Raw genomic sequence first — 20,371 nt, 5'->3', positions numbered from 1 at the left:
AATTTCAAAGAAGCATTTACTCTTGGATTAAGGGTTGATAGCCTATATTAAGTTGGAGGAAGTGCATTGGGAGCTAAGTCTTGCAACACATCTCTTCAATCCGAATTTCGACACTAGAGGTTTGCTCATCTACATTATAAGGCTCTACCCGATGTGAGGAAGATAGTGATAGGTATGCTCGAATTTAAAATAGAACATGGAGGTGTTTGTCAGGGATGTGTCGAAGGAAAAAATACAAGGGGAACATTCCCCTCAAGTGATAGCAAGACTACCGACATTTTGCAATTGGTTCATTCTGATCTATCTGGTATGTTGCTCGTGACATCCTTGGCAATATATTTATATTATGCTATCTTTGTCAATGACTTCTCTCACAAAACTTGGATTTATTTCTTGAAGAAGAAGGACAAAGTGTTCACATAGTTCCGCTCTTTCAAAACCTTCGTTGAAAATCGAACAGAGAAGAAGATCAAAATATTGAGGACTGATAATGGAATCGAATATGAATCAAATGGGTTCAATGAATATTGTAGAGAAGTTGACATTAAGAGGGAGACCACTACTGCATATACTCTTGAGCAAAACATTGTTGCTGAAAGAAAGAACCGTTCTATTATAGAAGCCACCACTCGTGTCATGCTTCATGATCAAGGCCTTCGGAAGTTCCTATGGGGAGAAGCTGCCAACACTGCTGTTTATGTTCAAAATAGATGCCCACATCAATCATTGGACTCTAAAACTCTCGAAGAAGTTTTCAGCGGTAAGAAACTTGATGTTTCTCCCTTTAGAATTTTTGGTAGCATCATGTATTTTCATGTGCCGAAAGAAAAGAGAAGCAAATTGGATGCATCTGGGAAGAAAGGAACATTTGTGAAATAGAGTGAAACTTCAAAGGCATATAGAATCTATGTGCCTGGACAAAGATAATTGGAAATATGTCATGATCTGACCTTTGATGAAGATGATGCCATTGGGAATATCAGGAACCTTCCTATTCCAAGGAAGGACAAAGAAGCAGATACAGGGAAGCAGGGAGAACTGCAGGATGAACCAATACCTGATGTTGAAGAACCGATGGATCCCATTGATCCACCTCCTCATGAGCCCTCCTTGTTATGAAACCAGCTCGCAAAAAGATAGAAAAGATAGATCAACGCCTTAGAATTTAGCCTCTTCGAGGGGGAAACCTCCTTTACATTACACAAATGAACAATTCTTGGATGATACAAATGACAAGACCTCCTTTCTATATATAGGAGTCTAAGGGGTCATAATATAATCAGAGCCGACATAACAATAATAATGTAAGGGCACAATAATAACAATAGTGGGCTTCTATGGGACACAATAGTAACAATATGGGGACTACATGGGTACAACAATATAATAAGGGGGTTTTACTAATAATAATAAGGGGTTACACTAGTAGTATAGGGGCCTAACACTTATCCTAGAAAAAGAGACCCACATGGCCTAGGGACACTCTCGAAAATGCGGAGAGACATTGCACCAAGGGGGACATTTCGTGAAAGTAAGAAGCCAAATAGGTACCAAGGGTACTTAGTTGCCATCAGCACCACTGTTCAAACCAAGGCTTGCACATTGGAAGAAGTTGTGAAGTACCAAGCTTGGAAGGATGCTATGAATGAAGAGTATGAGTCGATTATGTAGAATGATGTCTGTGATGTGGTCACTATACCCAAGGACAAATCTGTTGTCACCTCGAAATGCCTCTATAAGATCAAGCATGGAGTTGATGGATGTGTTGAAAAGTTCAAGGCCAGGTTTGTTGCTTGAGGCTTTCTATCAAAAGGAAGGTTTGGAATATGATGAAATATTTGCACCTGTTGCTCGATATACCTCGATCATTGTCCTTGCTGCCTCCCAAGGATGGAATTTACATGAAATGAATGTCAAGACCGTGTTCTTACATGCCTCACTTCAGGAGGAAGTCTATGTTGAACAACCCGAGGGGTTCGAAGTTCAAGATAGGGAGACATATGTATGCAGGTTGAAGAAAGCCCGCTATGGGTTGAAGTAAGCTCTCCAAGCTTGGTATGAGAGGACCGACAATTATTTTATAAAGTTGGGTTTTGCAAGAAGTGAAGCTGATCCGAACCATTACTTTAAGGTTGAAAATGGTACGCCTCTCGCCTTGGTACTTTATATCAATGATCTCTTTCTGATAGGTGCAGACCCTCTTATTTATCAATGCAAGAGGGAGTTGGCTTCCGAATTCGAGATGAATGACCTAGGATAGATGCACTACTTCATAGGCTTGGAGGTCTAGCAAAAGCCAGGTGAGATTTTCCTTTCTGAAGGAAAATACATTGTGAAGCTACTTGAAAGATTTGGGATGGTGGATTGCAAGTCCGTGACTACTCCGATGGAAGTTATCTTCAAGAAGTTATGCAAAAGTGCTACTGGGCTCGATTTGGGAAATCATTTCGAGTATTGTCAACTCATGGGGGCCCCGATGTTCTTGATGAACTCCCTTCTGGACATATTCTTTGCAGTGAATACATTGAGTTAGTTTATGGTCGAGCCTCATCACATACATTGGATTTCCACCAAGAATATTTTGAGATATCTTCGGGGCGTAATCACCTATGGATTGAGATACATTGCTAGGAATGTGAGGCTCCATGGTTATTTTGATGTTGACTGCGCTGGCAGTGTGGTGGATCGTAAGAGCACATCGAGATGTTGCTTCTCACTAGGTTCTGCTTTGATATCCTGGATGAGCGGGGAGCATAAATCGATTGCTTTGAGCACCGTCGATGCTAAATATTTTGTTGCTAGTATGGCCTCCTTTGAAGCTATATAGTTGAGTAAGCTCTTTAGTGAGCTGTTTGGACATGTGCGTGATCTTCTGCGACAACCAAAGTGGGATTTGTCTTTCTGAGAATCCCGTGTTTCATGACCACTCCAAGCATATTGATATCAGGTACCACTTTATCTAGGACATGGTACAACAGGGAGCAATAAGTCTCCGTCACATTGGGACTAATGATCAGGTTGCAAATATTCTTACGAAGCCCCTGGGGAAGGTCAATTTCTTAACCTTCCGTGAACGACTTGGAGTTGTGGAGAGACCCTCTTATGAGGGTCCCATGTGAGTTGGATATTGAGCTCTGGGAGCTCCAAGGGGCTTGGGGTATTTCTTGGAGTGATGAACGACCATAGGGTAAGTGGTTCACCTTCCCCTAGTGTTGCGTTGTGTACAGGGTGAGTGGTTCACCCTCCCAGTCATACCCCATGATGGTTGAGATATGCATAGGATGAGTGGTTTAGCTTCTCTTATGGCATATGAGCAGGATGAGTGGTTCACCTTCTCCTGGCGATACATCCTACCCATGCCACCCGGGACTCATGTGAAGGACCTCTCATCTGGCCAATGAGTTGGGAAATGAGGATAGGGACCATAGTACTATAGATGGACGCACCGTGCTCCAAAGGGCTTGGGGTATTTCTTGGAGTGATGAACGACCATAGGGTAAGTGGTTCACCTTCCCCTAGTGTTGCGTTGTGTACAGGGTGAGTGGTTCACCCTCCCCTGTCATACGCCATGATGGTTGAGATATGCATAGGATGAGTGGTTTAGCTTCTCTTGTGGCATATGAGCAGGATGAGTGGTTCACCTTCTCCTGGTGATACATCCTACCCATGCCACCCGGGACTCATGTGAAGGACCTCTCATCTGGCCAATGAGTTGGGAAATGAGGATAGGGACCATAGTACTATAGATGGACGCACTGTACTCCCTATGCTAGGATGTTTGATATTGATCTAGGAGCAATGGAGATTGACTTTGGGTTAGTGGAGAGTAGTATGATACACTCTCGATCATTTCTTCTTCATTATTTCTTCATAGTTCAGCAAAGCAGAGCTGAACAGGGATGACAGGGTTGGTATAGATTGTCAGATGGTTTGGCAAGTGGAGTTCTCTGGAACTAACAAAGTGAATAAAGTTCATCCTTCAAGTTAAATACTCCAGAAGACTTGGAATATGTAGATATCCATTGAGATACAAAAATATATATTAAAATGTATGAGCAAGAATGATTTTACAATGAGAACGAGAGGCTTGCTTATATACCAAGTAGGTGTCTCTTCATGGGGAGTCATGTCTCATTTAGACATGTCTCTTCAACCTGGGTCCTGATTACTAATTAACTAATAATTATTTATGATTAATGTCATTTACATTGTTTCCTATATGCTTATTCATAACATTCTCCCTAGCTGAGAGGGAGTGTTAAAATTGGCAACTAGGGCCAAACTCCACCTTGGACAACTCATATGATGGAGATGATATTTTTGTTGGATTCCTCTTTCCAAGAGGTGTAGGATTGATCTAAAGATAATGTCATTTTGACATTTATAAATGGAATTATGAATTTCTTTCTTCTATGGACAAATTCTCAAGGTCGGCCAGCAATCTAATGTAGGCTCAGAAGCCCAAAAGTCACGTCTCTTCACCCTCAATGTTGCATATAAATAGTAGGAGCATCTACCTCATTTAGACATTCGTCATCTCACACTTAGCTCTCTCTCTCCTCATTTGATTGAGTCGTACAAACTACAGGCAGCCTTCTTCTCCTCCTCCGCACGTGCGAAAGTTTGGCTAGTGTTTTCTGATTTCTGCATTGACCAAGTTGCAGCAGGTTTGACCAGTTTTGACCAGGAAGCGTTTGACCTTGTTTGACTGTAATTTTTGTGGGAATATTTCTGTTTGGGCAGGCTGCATTCTTTGGCACAGAAACTGTGTTGTGACCAAGTTTGACTGATTTCTTCAGGACTGTGCATTGACCATGTTTGACAAAGTTTTGGGCTGATTTGGACTGTTGTTGGAGGCCAAATTGACTGGGTTTGACCGAGCTGGTTTGGAGGAGTAGTTCTGCTCATTTTACCAGCGTTGACTTTCTGGTTAGGGCATCCTACTGACTGCAGTTTGACTGGACAGATTTGAATGTGTTTGGGCAAATAAATTTTGTATATTGTACTCTCTCTCTCTCTCTCTGTGCTGAGCTTTTGAAGAATAATAAGAAGACTTGATCAAAGGGTTTCCCTACATTGGAGTTTTTCACTGGCATCCGCCAAATATTGTGTCCTCTTGTGTTGGCTTGTCTTCTGCTTATTTTTTATGTTCTATCTGCATTTACTATCAATGTTAATGTGATTGCTAATCTGGAAATTGATAGTGGGCTTATAAGAAAAATTGACATAAATTGCTCTTAAGCATAGAACATACCATTGTTATCTAAAATTAACATGCTGGCTAGTGTGAAAATTGAGGGGGAGAGCGATTTTTAAATGAGGTTTTGGGCACGATTTCCTATGAGATAAGTCTGCATTAATTGCTGCAATAAATGATGTAATAATTTCTGTCAGAAATAAGAATCTCTCTCTCTGTCTCTGGTTTTCCCTTCCGGGTTTTTCCAAGGTCATTCTACCAAAAATCTCGTGTGAAAGATTGTGTGTTTTCTTGTATTATTCCCAGAAAATGTGAAAAAGTAGATTAGGCTCATGTGTTTCTTGTTTGAAAAATGTTCATGTTTTTGACAACAACATAAAACATGTGTGTTGGGCATTAAATTTGATGTGATTTCATAAAACTTGAAGCTGGTTTGGGCCTAGACTCCAATTTTCTACATAACTTCTCACAATACTATTCTCTCAATGGACCTTTAGAAGATAATGTTCACTAAAGGCCATGTCTTCTGGTTTTGTGAACATTTGCTACTTTCAAAAGTATCCTTTTATTAAGCTTTTGCAAGATGAGTTTTAAATCTGAGAGTGTTGACTTTCATTGATAGAATTGGTGTCGCTAGAAAGTTTTGGAGTTGACTGTGTGAAATTTATGAAACTTCCATTGTTTTGAGTGGACACTCCACCCATAATCAAGAATCGAAAAGCTGTAGTAACTAGTAATGACGAAGCAAGTGCTTGTGATGTAATATAAGGGTGAAAAAGGAAACGTGTGTTAGAGGAAGCTGTTGTAAATTGGTATTTAATCATCATAAATAATTATTATTAATTACTACATTATTGTGCTTGATTATAGCCTTAATCGGGGAGAAAAGGATGAACGAGGAAGAATAAGAGGAATGATGAAAGGTACAATCTTTTATAATCAAGGGAAATAGAAAGGTCGAATTATTATCACGGAGGGAATTAAGGTTAAATTAAAGAAGATTTGGGTAGAAAAGGTAAAATGTTTTTCCAAAGAAAAACATAAATCAATGAAAATGTCAAGGATTTAGAGGGGAAGGATGAGGCAACTAAGATCTAAAAATATGAAGGCAAGAAATGGATTATAAAGAATTATAAGATGTAGAGAAGGAAGATAGAATTATAAAGGAGGACTATGACCAATGTGTAAACATTCTAGGAGGAAAAAGGATTAAAGAATTAAAGGAAAAACCAGACAGAAAAAGAAAGGATGGGAGGAGAGGTTTGCAAAGTGATGAGAATAATTTAGTGATTATGATATTTTTTGAGATAAATTAAATATCAATTCACTATGGTATCTTCTAATGGTCATTTCCTTTTTCACCCTTGTATTCCATCAGAAGCACTCCTTTCATGATTACTATATTTTTTTGATCCTTTATGATGGGTGGTCTTGCATTTTCAGAGTCTTGTCAATGTCCTTAGAAGATGCTAAGATTGCACACCTAAGACAAGTACCCACTATCACTTCGGCACAAGTCCCCACTCTTCAAGCCCAACTTCTACTTAAATGCCTATGTGAAGATTGCCTAATCAAGTTGCTTCACCCAAGAGATTAATAGACTGGTGCCTAAAAATGGGCTCTAGGATGCTGAGGGGCATTACATGGGCAAACCCAAACCTTTATTATGGTGGGGGCATTCCACGGAAAAAATGGAAGATAGGAGTTAATTCTTTCTAATTTTGCTAATCTGGAAATGATGTTAAGGCAGACCAGCATTTAATTTTTCTCAAATCTTATGATATTAAACTTGTGAAAAGCCCAAAAGAGTAAACAAGCAATGTTCTTACCAAATATGGAAATTTTCCTTGAAGTGTACCTTTGGTAAAGGGGCTGTACTGTGCTAATCTGCATGTTGCCTTCCGACCAGAGATGTGGAAAAATGCAGAAATAACAAAGTAAATCCCTATTTGAGGCTACCAAAGAGTGTATGTACACTCTAGATGTATGATCTAGGGGTTGGGGAAGCTAGGACAAAAATAATAGATACATTTATAGCTTCCTGAGCTTCAAATTTGCATCAAAATTCCTGTTTTGAGCAAGCTGGAAGATTGTTGCAAAGGTTTTGGGGTCAAATCCCCCTTGGTGAAAACTCTGAAATTTATTCCAGTTGATGAATAAGCCTTCTAATGGTTGGAATAACTCGTAATTTGTGTTCGAAAAAAAAAAACTTGAATAACAAATCTGGAAGCCTATGCAAGGGTTTGTATGCCATGGTAAAGAGTTACTTAGAAATGGCTCTTGTACTTGGAAAATTGCTGGATCTGATGTATGATTTGCTGTAAACTAATGCATGTCTGCAAAATAAAATTCATATACCTTGTGAAATATGTGTGCTAAGAGCCCCAACACATAGTATATCTCTCCCTTGGATAAAATATAAAAATGTAGCTGAAAAGCCGAATGGTAACTAACTATCTTGAGATAAGATTTTAATAGTGCAAGCTATAAGTAGTTTTATTTTTCATTTTATAAAACAATAAAAAGAAAAGAATTTATTTTTTAAATGGGTTGGTTGTTGTAAATGAGACTTTCCCTCAGCCCAATATTACCTTTGTACTTGCTAGGTTGCAAATTGCAACTTTCTCTAAGCTGGCCTTGCAATTTGGACAAAAGTGTGCTTGCAGTGAAGAAGGCTAATTGCCCCAACTTTTTTAAAGACAGATCTACAGGGTCCCAAGCTCAACTACAAGCAATATTTAATAAAATGGGTCCAATCTTTGTGTCAACTATGGTATTTGTTGAGATATTCTCCTTGTTGAAGATATCCCCAATAAGGATTTTTCCTACCACCTGGATTTGATAACTCCAACCTGCAACAAAGGAGATAATGAAGACTAGCGCCTTCGTTATCCCTTCCATGTGATGGTGTAGCCCCTCAATGGTTCAATGCTCCAACCCCTGTGTAACCTGAAATTACATGTGCCTATCTTATTAAGAACTATTGCTACAAGTGCCAAGAAGATGAAGAATGAAAAGAATCGCGCCACACAATCCATATTGTTTGCAAATGGAAAAGTCTTATCATGGTATAAAATGATGTCACAATTCAACATCAACCAAAACGAGAGGAGGGGCTAGCCTTATATAACTTCTCTTAGTAATAGCTAGTTGGACCTCACACTGAAGAAAATAATCTTTTACTTGTAATCCAAGACTTGGAGACTAAGTAAATTCAAGAGAAAATTTTTATTACATAATTTTTCCTCGTGAAACATTTGGCTTGACTTGATTTGACTTTGAAAGTAGTGTGAGGAGGCAAGGTTCCCTTTTGATTTCGCCTTGAAAAACCATAAAATGACAAATAATAACCATAAGATGCTTAACATCAAGCTTGGCTTGACCCTATGGCTAGGTGAGGTGGCTCAACTTGCTTAATTTAGCTTGATTTGGTCCATAGGAGGTAAGGTCCAACCTTCCACCTTTGACTTCAAATTAACTCGACGTTCCTCTTTTTGACTTCAAATGGCTAGTTGGAGGGTGTCAAATTGCTTCATGTAGATAGATCTTTATTGCCCTTACTCTTTTGGAGTCGTTGGCTTGAGTAACCTTGGAACCTTGACCATATTGAATGTTTTTTTTACCTCCCAATGGTTATAGTAACCTTTAGAATGGCTCTCTTAACCCCTATATGACACTACGGAGAAGGTCGCCTTGCATGGAATCTAGATATCAAATGTTAGAAAATCAGAAAGGCAAATTTTTTTTCTCTAGTTGATAATTACTTGTGATATCTTTGAATTCTTATTATTTTTTTATGTTCTTTTTATCTTAGTTCATCAAGAAATTACCAAAACCAAAACACAAAGATCAGGGACACCATATATAGGCACTCAACTAGGGCTAAAACCCCTATATAGGGGAAAACCCAGTCAAGAACTCTTCCTTTAGTGATTCAAATTGAGATGGAGAAAGACCCTAGACTAGTAGACCTTCCTCCTCCACTAAGTCAGTGTTCCAAGATGATGTAGTAGTTTCTTCTTATCTACTAGCTTCTGTCCAACAACAATCCAACAATTCGACTTCTAGTTGCAGAATTTCTACCCCCTGTAGCAGAATTGCAGCCTATTAGTTACTGCATAATTTCAACCCTCTTCTAGCAGCTACACAACTTCACACATGTGGGAAAGGGGAAGAATTTTTTTACTTTTATGCTTGAAAGAGTCCTGCGCCATCCTTTTTCTCCTTCTTCCTTGAATTTCACATCTTTTCTTGGCTTAGTGATTGTAGATCGTACTTTTTGTGAGTGAGTGACGAATGAGGTCAAGTTGCTGCCTTTATATAGTGATCTCATTGCATAGGTTTAGGCCCACTTGTCCGGTTTTGAGGCCGACTTGGTGGAGGAGGCCGAGAATACTTATTTTAATATAAAATAATTTTTTTTCTTGACAAATAATTCCCAAGAAGGGTTGTTTACATTATGACATGGACAAGGACACTTGAGACAAACCCTATAGCATGCAATGGAGGGTTTGACCTAAGATCAATTGACCCAAGCATGAAACCCATGCTTTAATAAGTCAATTTTAATAATAATAAAATTTCATTTTCTTTATTTTGACAAACACATTATATTGTGACTTAAATACATTTATGAAGACTGAATCTACTTACATTCTTCAACACTCCCTCTTAACTAGGGAGGTATTCATAATTACAACTATATAGAGGTACATGGAAGATCTCCAAAGTGAACTACGAAGAGTTCAGACACACTCAGTGCCACGAACTAGATACTTGACCAATGTTATCTATCCAGGTGGGACTAAAATGGACTAAAGCTTTCAGCTAGTCTAGGTAGCATCAGGGTTACTAACTAACCATCAGCCTAGGGATCTAGGCGCGTATCCAAGGTCAGAGCTCCAAGACCAACTCACCATCCCTCTTCGGGATCTAGACATCAACACACAGGCCGACCATATGTCCTCCCAAGCGTCTGCCATTAGATGCTTCAACTCTCCCTAATAAACTAGATATATCCATTTGTCCAAATTAGATATATCCATTTGTCCAAGCATGCTTGTCAAGTGTTCATACTTCTTTATCGAGGAATTTCCCTCTACAAACCCTAATTAGCAATAAACTTTTGAATGTATATACAAGTTAACACAAACCTTTGGGGTCCTCAATAATCCTAATCCTCCTTGCATCATCAAGTTGTTCATATATAATTTGTTTGAATTTTCTTCTTCTTTTATTTCTTCAGTAGCACCAAATACATCCTTAGATCTTCTCAAGATCTTAGCACCAAATACATCCTTAGATCCTCCCTCTTAACTGGGGAAATATACCTTTTCTTCTATCCTGGCCCCCTCTCAACTTAGGGAGATCAATTGCTTCCTTCTTTTATAACATTGGAGAACCTTTCATGGCTCATCCCTTCTTATGACATCAAGGTTAACTTGATCATCATTATTTATATAACTTCCTTCATCATGTTTATTCATATCATCTGAGCATCTTCATCATATTGAAGATTATGTACCTGTAAAACTTTAATAGCAAGTACAACCAAATACAAATATATATAGAAGCATGAAGTTAAACATTCAAACTTTTGACATCAAATACTTGAACCTAGTTACAAGAAACATAAGCTAGACATCAACTTCTTGCTAGGGTTTTGTCATAAACCCTAGACTTCATCTTCGAGCAAATTAATCAGGATATCAATCTTATTATATCTAGGGCCTCAATATTACTTTCAAAGATATATGACAACCTCTTTCATGATATATTGCAAACCCGAGAGTCCATCTTTGAGGATCAACTTCTTGCTAGGGTTTTGTCATAAATTGTAGACTTCATCTTCGAGCAACTTAATCAAGATATCAGTTTTATTATATCTAGGGCCTCAATATTACTTTTAGAGATATATGACAACCTCTTTCATGATATATTGCAAACCCAAGAGTCCATCTTCGAGACATGAAGCCTTAGATGTCAGTGCTACAATGCATCTAAGGGATCAACAATTTTTCAGAATTTATATGTTAGACTCTAGTAGGGTTTGTTGGAAACTCTAAATTTTATCAGCAAAACTAAGTCATATTGGAAAGAATATCATTATATCCTAGAATAATAATCCTCAAATCCTAGAATTCACAAGCTATGGGCATCAATAATTAGGTTAGCATACTCACATATACATATCTAGTATTTCATAATCATGCACTAGCATATCACAACAATACCTACTAGGTAAACCCAAGACATAAACATTAATGCATAAAAATTAGGTATACAACAATTTCATTTAGACTAGGGTTTTGATCAAACTAATATATACTTAGGGTTTTATTCCTAGAATCTTACTTACAAGGACTTTGTTCACCAACACTAATTCACCAAACCTTAAATATCTAGGGTTTCAATACATAATATAGATATTAACAGCAAACCCTAAAGCGCTAGGGTTTTTATCATAACAATACTAAAACATCAAAAGAATAGGAATTCTAGATTTCATCAACAAACCTAAGTAGACTAATATTAGTATCGAGATACCCTTAGGTTAGGGTTTACAATGAACCTTTTTAGGGTTCCACAAGAATGATATTATAATGAGGGTAGATTCAATCTAATGATTAATCTCCCTGAAAATAATCTTTGTGATTCAAAAACCTAGAGATAACGATGTTAGTCATGTAAAGCAAATTTAAAATAGAGGGAACATACCTTTCATGAAGAGAACTTTCTAACAAACTTTATAGTCTAAGGCATACCTTTGAGTTGTTCCTTAACAAACCTTTGTAGGACATCAAATCTTGATGCGCTTCAATAGAATTTCTTTCATGCTTCAACTCTATCCTTTGAAGTCTTCTTCATAACCTTTGAGCATTTAGTAGGCTTTCCTAACTAGGATAAATATAAGAAAAAGGTTATTAGCTTACAATACAAGCATATTATGATATGAGAGAGAAACCAAACATAAGGAGGAGACAAGGAATAAGATACTTATCTTTTGGTAAAATGGTGAATGCTCCCTCTTAATATAATCTTTGAGGGATGTCTACAACTTATCAAAAATAATTCAAAAATATCCTAACACAACATGTTAGACCTACAAATTTAGAAATCAAAAGTTAAAACATAAAGGAAATTCAAAACTTAGAATAAGAGACCAAGGAAGGATATGTGAAATGGAGGACTTAGTAGTATATGTCCTTGACTTCCGATTCTTCTTCAATATTGTTTTTCTTAGATTGAGCTTCATCAGTGACATTTGCTTGATCCCTAGTTCTCTTCTTATTTCTTGGATTCTCAGGACAATGACTCTTGTAATGTCCCATCTTGTGGCAATTGTAACATTCAACCTTGGATAGGTCCATTTTCTTCTTTGGTCCTCTGAACTTCTTTAGGTTCCCTTCTTCTTGTGATGAGTAGAATAAGCATTCAAGGTGTTTTCTTCTTCATTCTCTTTCTTGTTGTTTACCATCGATATTTCAACGTCTTCTTGTCTACATGCATTCCACATTTGTTCAAATGTTGGAGTATCCTTCCAATTGTTAAGCCTTGATTCAAAAGCACTCCAAGATTTAGGTAGTCCTATAAGAGCAGTGATTACGAGTTCCTTTTCTAGAACAACTTCATCTATTTCTTGGAGTTCATTCTGATTATAGATATCCTTATAAAGTATGATGGAACATTATCATCATTTTTTATCTTAACAATTCTTACTTCATTCTTGAGGCTTGCTATTTGATCAATGTTCTTGATTGTCAATAACTTGGAGAGAGCCTCATACATTTCTTGAGCAGAATTTATGTTGGATATGTATGGAATCAGGTTATTCTTAACTCCATCCACTATTAGATTCATAGCCACGATTTCAAGTTCTATAAACTTCGCTTTCTCTGCATTACTTGATTCATCAGTAGGGTTCTTGAGTTTTCCTTGAACAAGATCTAAAGCTTTGTTCTTTTCGAGAATGAGATCTGTTCTCTTTTTCCAGGCCATGTAGTTGGAGGCCTCTTCTAATTTGTTTTCTCCGTTCATTGATTTTGTCATTGTTACCTTATATAGTAGGCTTGACTCTTTATATGATCCCTTTTCCTTAGTGACCTTTCTTTGATCTCCTTTTCCTTAGTAGATCTTTGAGATGCGTTTTTCCTTTTTCTTTACCTTAGCTCTGATACCATGTTAGCAAATCACAAAGGAAGAAAGATTTTCTCTATTAATAATTACTTGTGATATCTTTGAGTTCTTATTATTTTTCTTATGTTTGTTGTTTTGTTTTGTCTTTTCTTTTTATCTTAGGTCATCAAGCAATTACCAAAACCAAAACACAAAGATCAGGGACACCAGATATAGGCTAAAACCCCTATATAGGGGAAAACCCAATAAAAAACTCTTCCTTCAATAATTCAAATTGAGATGGACCAAGACCCTAGACCAATAGACCTTCCTCCTCCACCAAGTTAGCCTTCCAGGATGATGTATTAGTCTTCTTCTTATCTACCAGCTTTTGCCCAACAAAAATCCAACAATTCGACTTCTAGTAGTAGAATTTCGACCCCCTGCAACAAATTTTCAGCGTGCCAGTCACTGCAGAATTTTGGCTCTCTTCTATTAGGTGCACAACTTCACATGTGTGGGAAAATGATGAAATTTTTTGACTTTTATGCTTGAAAGAGTCCTTCGCTATCCTTTTTCTCCTTCTTCCTTGAATTTCACACCTTTTCTTGGCCCAGTAATTGCAGATCAAACTTGTTGTGAGTGGGTGACAAATGAGGTTGAGTTGTTGCCTTTATATAGTGATCTTGCTGCCCAGTTTTAGGCGGGCTTGTCTAGTTTTGAGGTTGACTTGGTGGAGGAGGCCTAAAGACATATTTTAATATAAAATAGATTTCTTTCTTGACAATTAATTCCCAAGAAGGGTTCTTTACATTATGACATGGACAAGGACACTTGACATAAGCCCTAGAAGTCTACAATGGAGGCTTTGACCTCAAAACAATTGATCCAAGCATGAAACCCATGCTTTAATAAGTCAATTTTAATAATAATAAAATTTCATTTTCTTTATTCCGACAAATTATATTATATTGTGACTTAAATACATTCATGAAGACCGAACCTGGTTACATTCTTCAATGTCCAACACCCTAGAGAATTTGAGGATCCTATCACCTAAGTTTTGCCCACCTTAAAGATTGCTTGTTCATGCAATGTAAAGATGTAAATGTTCCTTTCTTTAGAATTCTAGAAGATGTGAATATATAATTCTTGTTTTCGTTGTGTATATTTAGCATGTGGTAGGGAGATTTTAACAAGGATTTGTTATATTATCTCTTTTTTCTTTTCGTTAAGGCTAATAATCAAATTCAAAATTGGTCTTTAATGTTATTAAATTATATACTCAAAATTGAGTATTGATATGGATTCCAGTTTAGTTACTTTATGTTGCATCTTTGTACCAATGGAATACTTATTGTGTACAGGTGGATGATCAAGGTTGGATAAACTTTGGAGGGCTTCTAAAAGTTACGGGAAATTATGGTTCAAAAGGTGCTTTTGAAGACTATCCACTTTATTTTTCCCTATTTGTCTTAAATTTTCTTTTTTGATTCATTATTATCTAAAGATGTGATGAGTAGGTAACTATTCTTTTAGTAAACAAAAGATTTGATATTAATGTCGTAGCTAGTCATTTCTTTGTATGCAAACTGTACATATAGATTCAAATGATGTGACTCTTGACAAAAATATCCTGTTGGAAGGATTTTGTTATATTGATTTAATTATAGGAAGTGTCGAATAACTGGAGGAACTTAAGATGGAACTCATTTAGTAGTTGATTCATATGTTGAAGTTTCTAAGTCTACTTAGTTAGAAACCCTCCATGCACTTTATCTGATATATTCCTGCCTACTTGTTCCGTTACTTAACAAGTTATTTACATTGTAAACATTGAAAATAAACACTAGTGCATGCTCAACATATTACAGATCAACTGAAAGAAACAGAAACAATCACGCCAAATGACATTGTTATTTTTGGACCAATGTCCTCGGAAAAATCCAATGTGGGAAAATCGGTCCAACTTTCTGAGGGTTTTCTTATTAAGTAATATCATAGTACAATCTAGGTGCCGAAACTGGCCTACCCAACAGAGGATTTCCTTGGCAGTAATACATCTCAGTTTGAGACAAATCCCCTGGCTGAAAGATAATCCATTCGGCAGCTCCTTAGCTCCAATCTGCCCCAGAAACCCTAGCGTCAACCTTTTCTGGACTGCGTCAGCCCCTCTCTGGCTAGCGCTGGCCCTGCGTCACCCCGGATGGGTCTGCGTAAGTGTTCTGGCCCTCTGTGTCAACAACCCTGGCCTCTCTAAGGCTCTGCGTAACTCCCGACTACTTCTGCGTGGCCTTGGCCTCTCTCCTCGGCTAATGTGCTCCTCTCCCGGCACTATATCTACCTCCCTGTCTCTTTGTACTCAATTCCCCTCAGCTGCAACTCGCGATCACTAATTCTATCTCTCTTAGCAAACCACGCTCTAGAGAATAGAATGACTGATCACTCTGGTGTATTCTCCAAGTGACCCTCAAGCCTCTTCTTATACTTTTCCCGTTGACATATCAACGGTCGAGATTAAGTCCCTAATCAACTATTAAGATTAGATCTGGCTTGATCCATGTCTTTTGGACCATTCTAACAACAGTTTCATATTAACTCACATTAATATTTTATTTTCCCCGAGTTTAGACTTAGAGACTCCATTAATTATTTTAATATCTCCTGATTTGTTTAGAATTTGCCCAAACCCTTTTTGGGTATGGGAGATCTCATGTGCCCCAACCTCTCCACCAAATTTCGTGGCTAGAGCACATCCGATGCTACCCCAAATCAACGCTCCCTCTTAGCGAGGACTGTGCTCTAGCAATACTCCTCACTAAGTATCACTCTGATCATCTAGCATCAGTCCCTGTGTTGATGCTAGGCCTGTTGCCCACCATCCTCTGAACTATTGTATCTTGTACTGTTGCCCATGGTTTTTCCATTGCCACTGTTGCATCTAACGACAACTCCCTCTGCATCTGTGCTGCTGGTCGTCCTTTCTCCCAACACTGCATCCGCATTGCATATCCTCTCATCATGCTGGCCATCGCTGCACTGCAACTCAGTTACTTAGAAGCAAGTAACTGATATCCCAACTCTAACCTCTCTTTTGGGCTAGAGACCCTCCTCATGCTAAAGCCCTCTCTAGCATTGACAAGTGCTCCCTCTTTGACCTCTACGTTGCTGCAACAACTCCCTGCATCTCGTACCGGTTCACACCTATCTCTGTCATCCTGCACTGGTGCAACACTCCTGTGCCTCTCGCATCGTTGCAACCTGCTAGCCTCGCGCTGTCTCGGGGTTTCTGCATTGTAGTTCTCTCTACCTCTTCATCTACATCCATCTCTACCCGACTCAGCCAATCCTGCTACATCTCTTCGGAGCTCCCGTAGCAAGGTCTAATCCAAGAGGCTGGGTACCTCGAGGATCCTGCCCCTCATCGTCTGTAGTTTGCCTAACTACAACTCGATGTCTCCCCACTTTCGCTCAAGTGGTGTGTGTTCACTCATGGCACAGTCATTGTCTGTCAAAGCTTCCTTCTCGGCCCTTGTTGGCATTGCTTTAGTCTCAGAAGACTCTCCCTTACTCTTCTTCCTTGGACACTAGGTCGCATAATGACCGAACTCCCCACATTGGAAGCATGTGATCTTGGAGACATCTTTCTTCTTCTGCGTTGCCTACTTTCCCTCAGATGCTAGGGCACCGTCTTCCTCCTGCTTGACTTTGATCCCCTTGTTGCTGCTACCCGTCTTCGACTGTAGTTTAATCTCTTCTTGGCAAAGAGTAGCCCACATCTCATCCCAGGGTGGAAGAGTCCCTCTGCCCAGTATACTCTGGACAAATACTTCCGAGTCCTCTAAGATTGCATTCAGGGCCGTCCTCACCATCAATCCTTGATTCGACGTGGCTTTTATAACAGTTAACTGATCTCGGATCTCGTTCAGTCCTCCAAGGAAGGTGTTAATCGGCTCTCCCTTCTTCATCTGATACGACCTCCACTGATTCTCATGTAACATTCTTCTCTGCACAGAAGTATGGTGGTACAATTTCTTGAGGGCCTCCCACATGTCATATGTCGTTTCCTTCTCAGCAATGTGTGGTACTACATGGTCCTTGACCCCGTTAAGGATGATGCTCTTGGCCCTCGCCATTGCCTCTTCATACTTGTTGTTATCATTGGGGTCGACTCGGATAGCTATAACCTTCAAGGCGAAGTACTTGACACGATTTCTGTCTAGTACGATTAAGATTCTGGCCTTCCAGACTGCGAAGTTCGACGCTCCATCCAGTTTATCCTATCTCTTACTCCGTTTAGTGGCATGATACTCTTCTACTTCCCTCCTGGAAGTTCTTTCTTCCACTCCGAGTTTCTACTGCCCATCTGGAAGTTCTCTTTCGGACTCCCTCTGAGTGTAGATTTCCCTGCCGGAAATCCTTCTGCCACTGTCGAGATGCCCCCTACTTTGATCGTCTTGTGCAACCACACCACTGATCCAGGTTCCTCGGCTCAAAACCCTGGGTAGCAACTCCCTCCTTTTGGCCTTGCTCTGTTAGGTACTATTCTGACTACAGTACTTCACCAACTCCACTCTACAATATTCCCACAACCTTCTAAACCTGCGCAACCTGAAGGTGGGAGCTCCTAGGCTCTACGCAATCCTGGCACTAGCAACCCGACCTCCTCAACCAACTGCGCCAACCCTCCCAACTTCTGCGTGGCTCTGCGTGAGGGTCCCTTTGCCTTCCTTAGCCTCTGTGTTGCCTCTTCCCGACTCACCCTTGATGACGCAAGCACTGCATTCTCCTGTGATCTGCAATCACCCTCTCATACCATGTTGAAGTTTCTAAGTCTACTTAGTTAGAAACCCTCCATGCACTTTATCTGATTTATTCCTGCCTACGTGTTCTGTTACTTAACAAGTTATTTACAATGTAAATACTAAAAGTAAACACTAGTGCATGCTCAACATATTATAGATCAACAACTGAAAGAAACAGAAACAGTCATGCCAAATGACACTGTGATTTTTGGACCGATGTCCCTGGAAAACCCAATGTGGGAAAACCGGTGCAACTATCTAAGGGTTTTCTTATTAAGAAATATCAGAGTACAATCTGGGTGCATAAAGTGGGCTACCCAACAGAGAATTTCCTTGGCAGTAATACCTCTATATTTGAGACAAATCCCTTGGCTGAAACCCCGGATAATCCTTCCGGCAGCTCCTCCGCTCCACTTTGGCCGAGAAACCCGAGTGTTAGCCTTTTCTAGATTGCGTCAGCCCCTCTCTGTCTAGCGCTAGCCCCGTGTCACCTCGGATGGGTCTGCGTTAGCCTTCTGGCCCTCTGCGTTAGCGATGCTGGCCTCTCTGAGGCTCTGCACAGCTCCTGGCTACTTCTCTGTGGCGCTGCATGAGCTCTGGCTGCTACTGCTTCACTCTCCCCGGCTATTCGCTCCTCTCCCGACACTATCTCTGCCTCTCTGTCTCTCTGTACTCAAAGCCCCTCTGCTGCAACTCCCGATCACTAATTCTATGTGTCTTAGAAAACCCCGCTTTAGAGAATAGAATGACTGATGACTCTCGTGTATTCTCCAATTGATCCTCAAGCCTCTTCTTATACTTTTCCTGTTGACATATCAATGGTTGAGATTAAGTCCCTAATCAATGACTAAGATTAGATCTGGCTTGATCCATGTCTTTTAGACCATTCCAACACAGTTTCATATCAATCTACAATAATATTTTATTTTCCCTAAGTTTAGACTTTAGGGTCTCCACTAATTATTTTAATCTTCTCAACTGTTTAGAATCTGCCCAAACCCTTTCTGGGTGTTAGAGATCTCATGTGCCCCAACCTCTCCACCAAATTTCGTTGCTAGAGCACATAACACTGGTCAAATTCAGCCCTGGTGTTAAGTTGACTTTAGACAGGCTCTTGTGTGTTTTGTTGGCTTAAGCTTCCTTTGCTTGGATCATATTCGAAATTATTGTTTTGTTAAGTATATACTATAAAGTAATTTGTGACTACATCTTTTGTAGTTTCATTACACAATTATTTTCTTGCATTGTATTTTTCTTTTTCTTTTTCATTGATTAAAAGATGTCAGTTATCTGTGGCTTCATCTTTTGTAGTTTTCTTACATAATTATCTTCTTGTATATATTTTTTTCTTTTTCCTTGATTGAAAGATGTAGGTAAGTATATGAAAAGTTTACAAAAGGACATGGTATTTGTGATCTACAATAGGACATGATTTTTATGAGGAGAAAATTTACTCCTTTCATGAATGAATACTATAATGGTAATAAATTTGTTGTTTGAAATCTGGACGCTAATCTCCATATGTGCTTTCCTCCTATTTTCCAATAGTCTTACTTTTTGAAGATAAAACAATATGTGCTTGCTTCACGCTTGATTAAGAAATCAAATATAAGAAAAATAATTTAGTAGGTTAAAAATCTAATGGCAAACCTAAATCTTGTTAAAGTTTTTATCAATTTATTGTAAGCATAATTCATAGGGGTTCCTGTCTACATATATTTTGTTAATTTTTCTTCACATTATTGATGTAAACTTTTACCTTGTATGATAAGATGTGTTATTTCCTTTCTTTGAGTATTGTGGCTATTGAATAATGTAACTAGTTTCGGTCTTCATAATTGTCATTTGAATCATGTAATTATGTAGATCTTATTTGGAGGAAGAAAAATGATGTAAAGAATAAAAGAGAATTATTATTGAGCATGAGTTTCATGCTTAAGTTATTGGTCATTAGGGATCCTAGGGTTCTCCTAGGGTTTACATGAGTTAAAGAGTCATTGTTATATTGTAAAAGATCGTTTCGGGCATTTGTGCCATTAAAAGGAAAATTATTTTGTATATGGAAATGTCTAGAAGGCTCCTAAGAACCAAGTCGGCCAACTTGGAACAAGTTGACCTTGTGAGGGCTATTCGAGCCCTAGGAAAGGCTATATAAAGGAAGTCATTCAGCCTATTGACACACATATCACACAAGTATCTTCTTGAGTTCGATCTACAATGGAGAAGAAATGTGAGAGTCCTAGAAGACAAGCGA

The 20,371-nt window shown here is 38.7% G+C and overlaps 1 protein-coding gene across 2 annotated transcripts in view; it reads left to right on the top strand.

Moving 5' to 3' along the window:
- Positions 1 to 20,371, top strand: part of GMI1 (gamma-irradiation and mitomycin c induced 1) — a 391,650-nt gene that overhangs the window by 245,422 nt on the left and 125,857 nt on the right. For both annotated transcript variants that reach the window (XM_089395476.1, XM_089395477.1), the window contains one exon: positions 14,680 to 14,746. In XM_089395476.1, the coding sequence (XP_089251602.1) occupies positions 14,680 to 14,746 (67 nt within the window). The remainder of the gene's footprint in view (positions 1 to 14,679; positions 14,747 to 20,371) is intronic.

This window comes from Pinus tabuliformis, chromosome 1_2 (genome assembly GCF_031772625.1).
Source record: "Pinus tabuliformis cultivar Carrire ecotype Pingquan chromosome 1_2, CPIR1, whole genome shotgun sequence".
Lineage (NCBI taxonomy): Eukaryota > Viridiplantae > Streptophyta > Pinopsida > Pinales > Pinaceae > Pinus > Pinus tabuliformis.
Note: the sequence above shows the minus strand (reverse complement) of the source record. Positions and strands in the feature narration are given on the sequence as shown.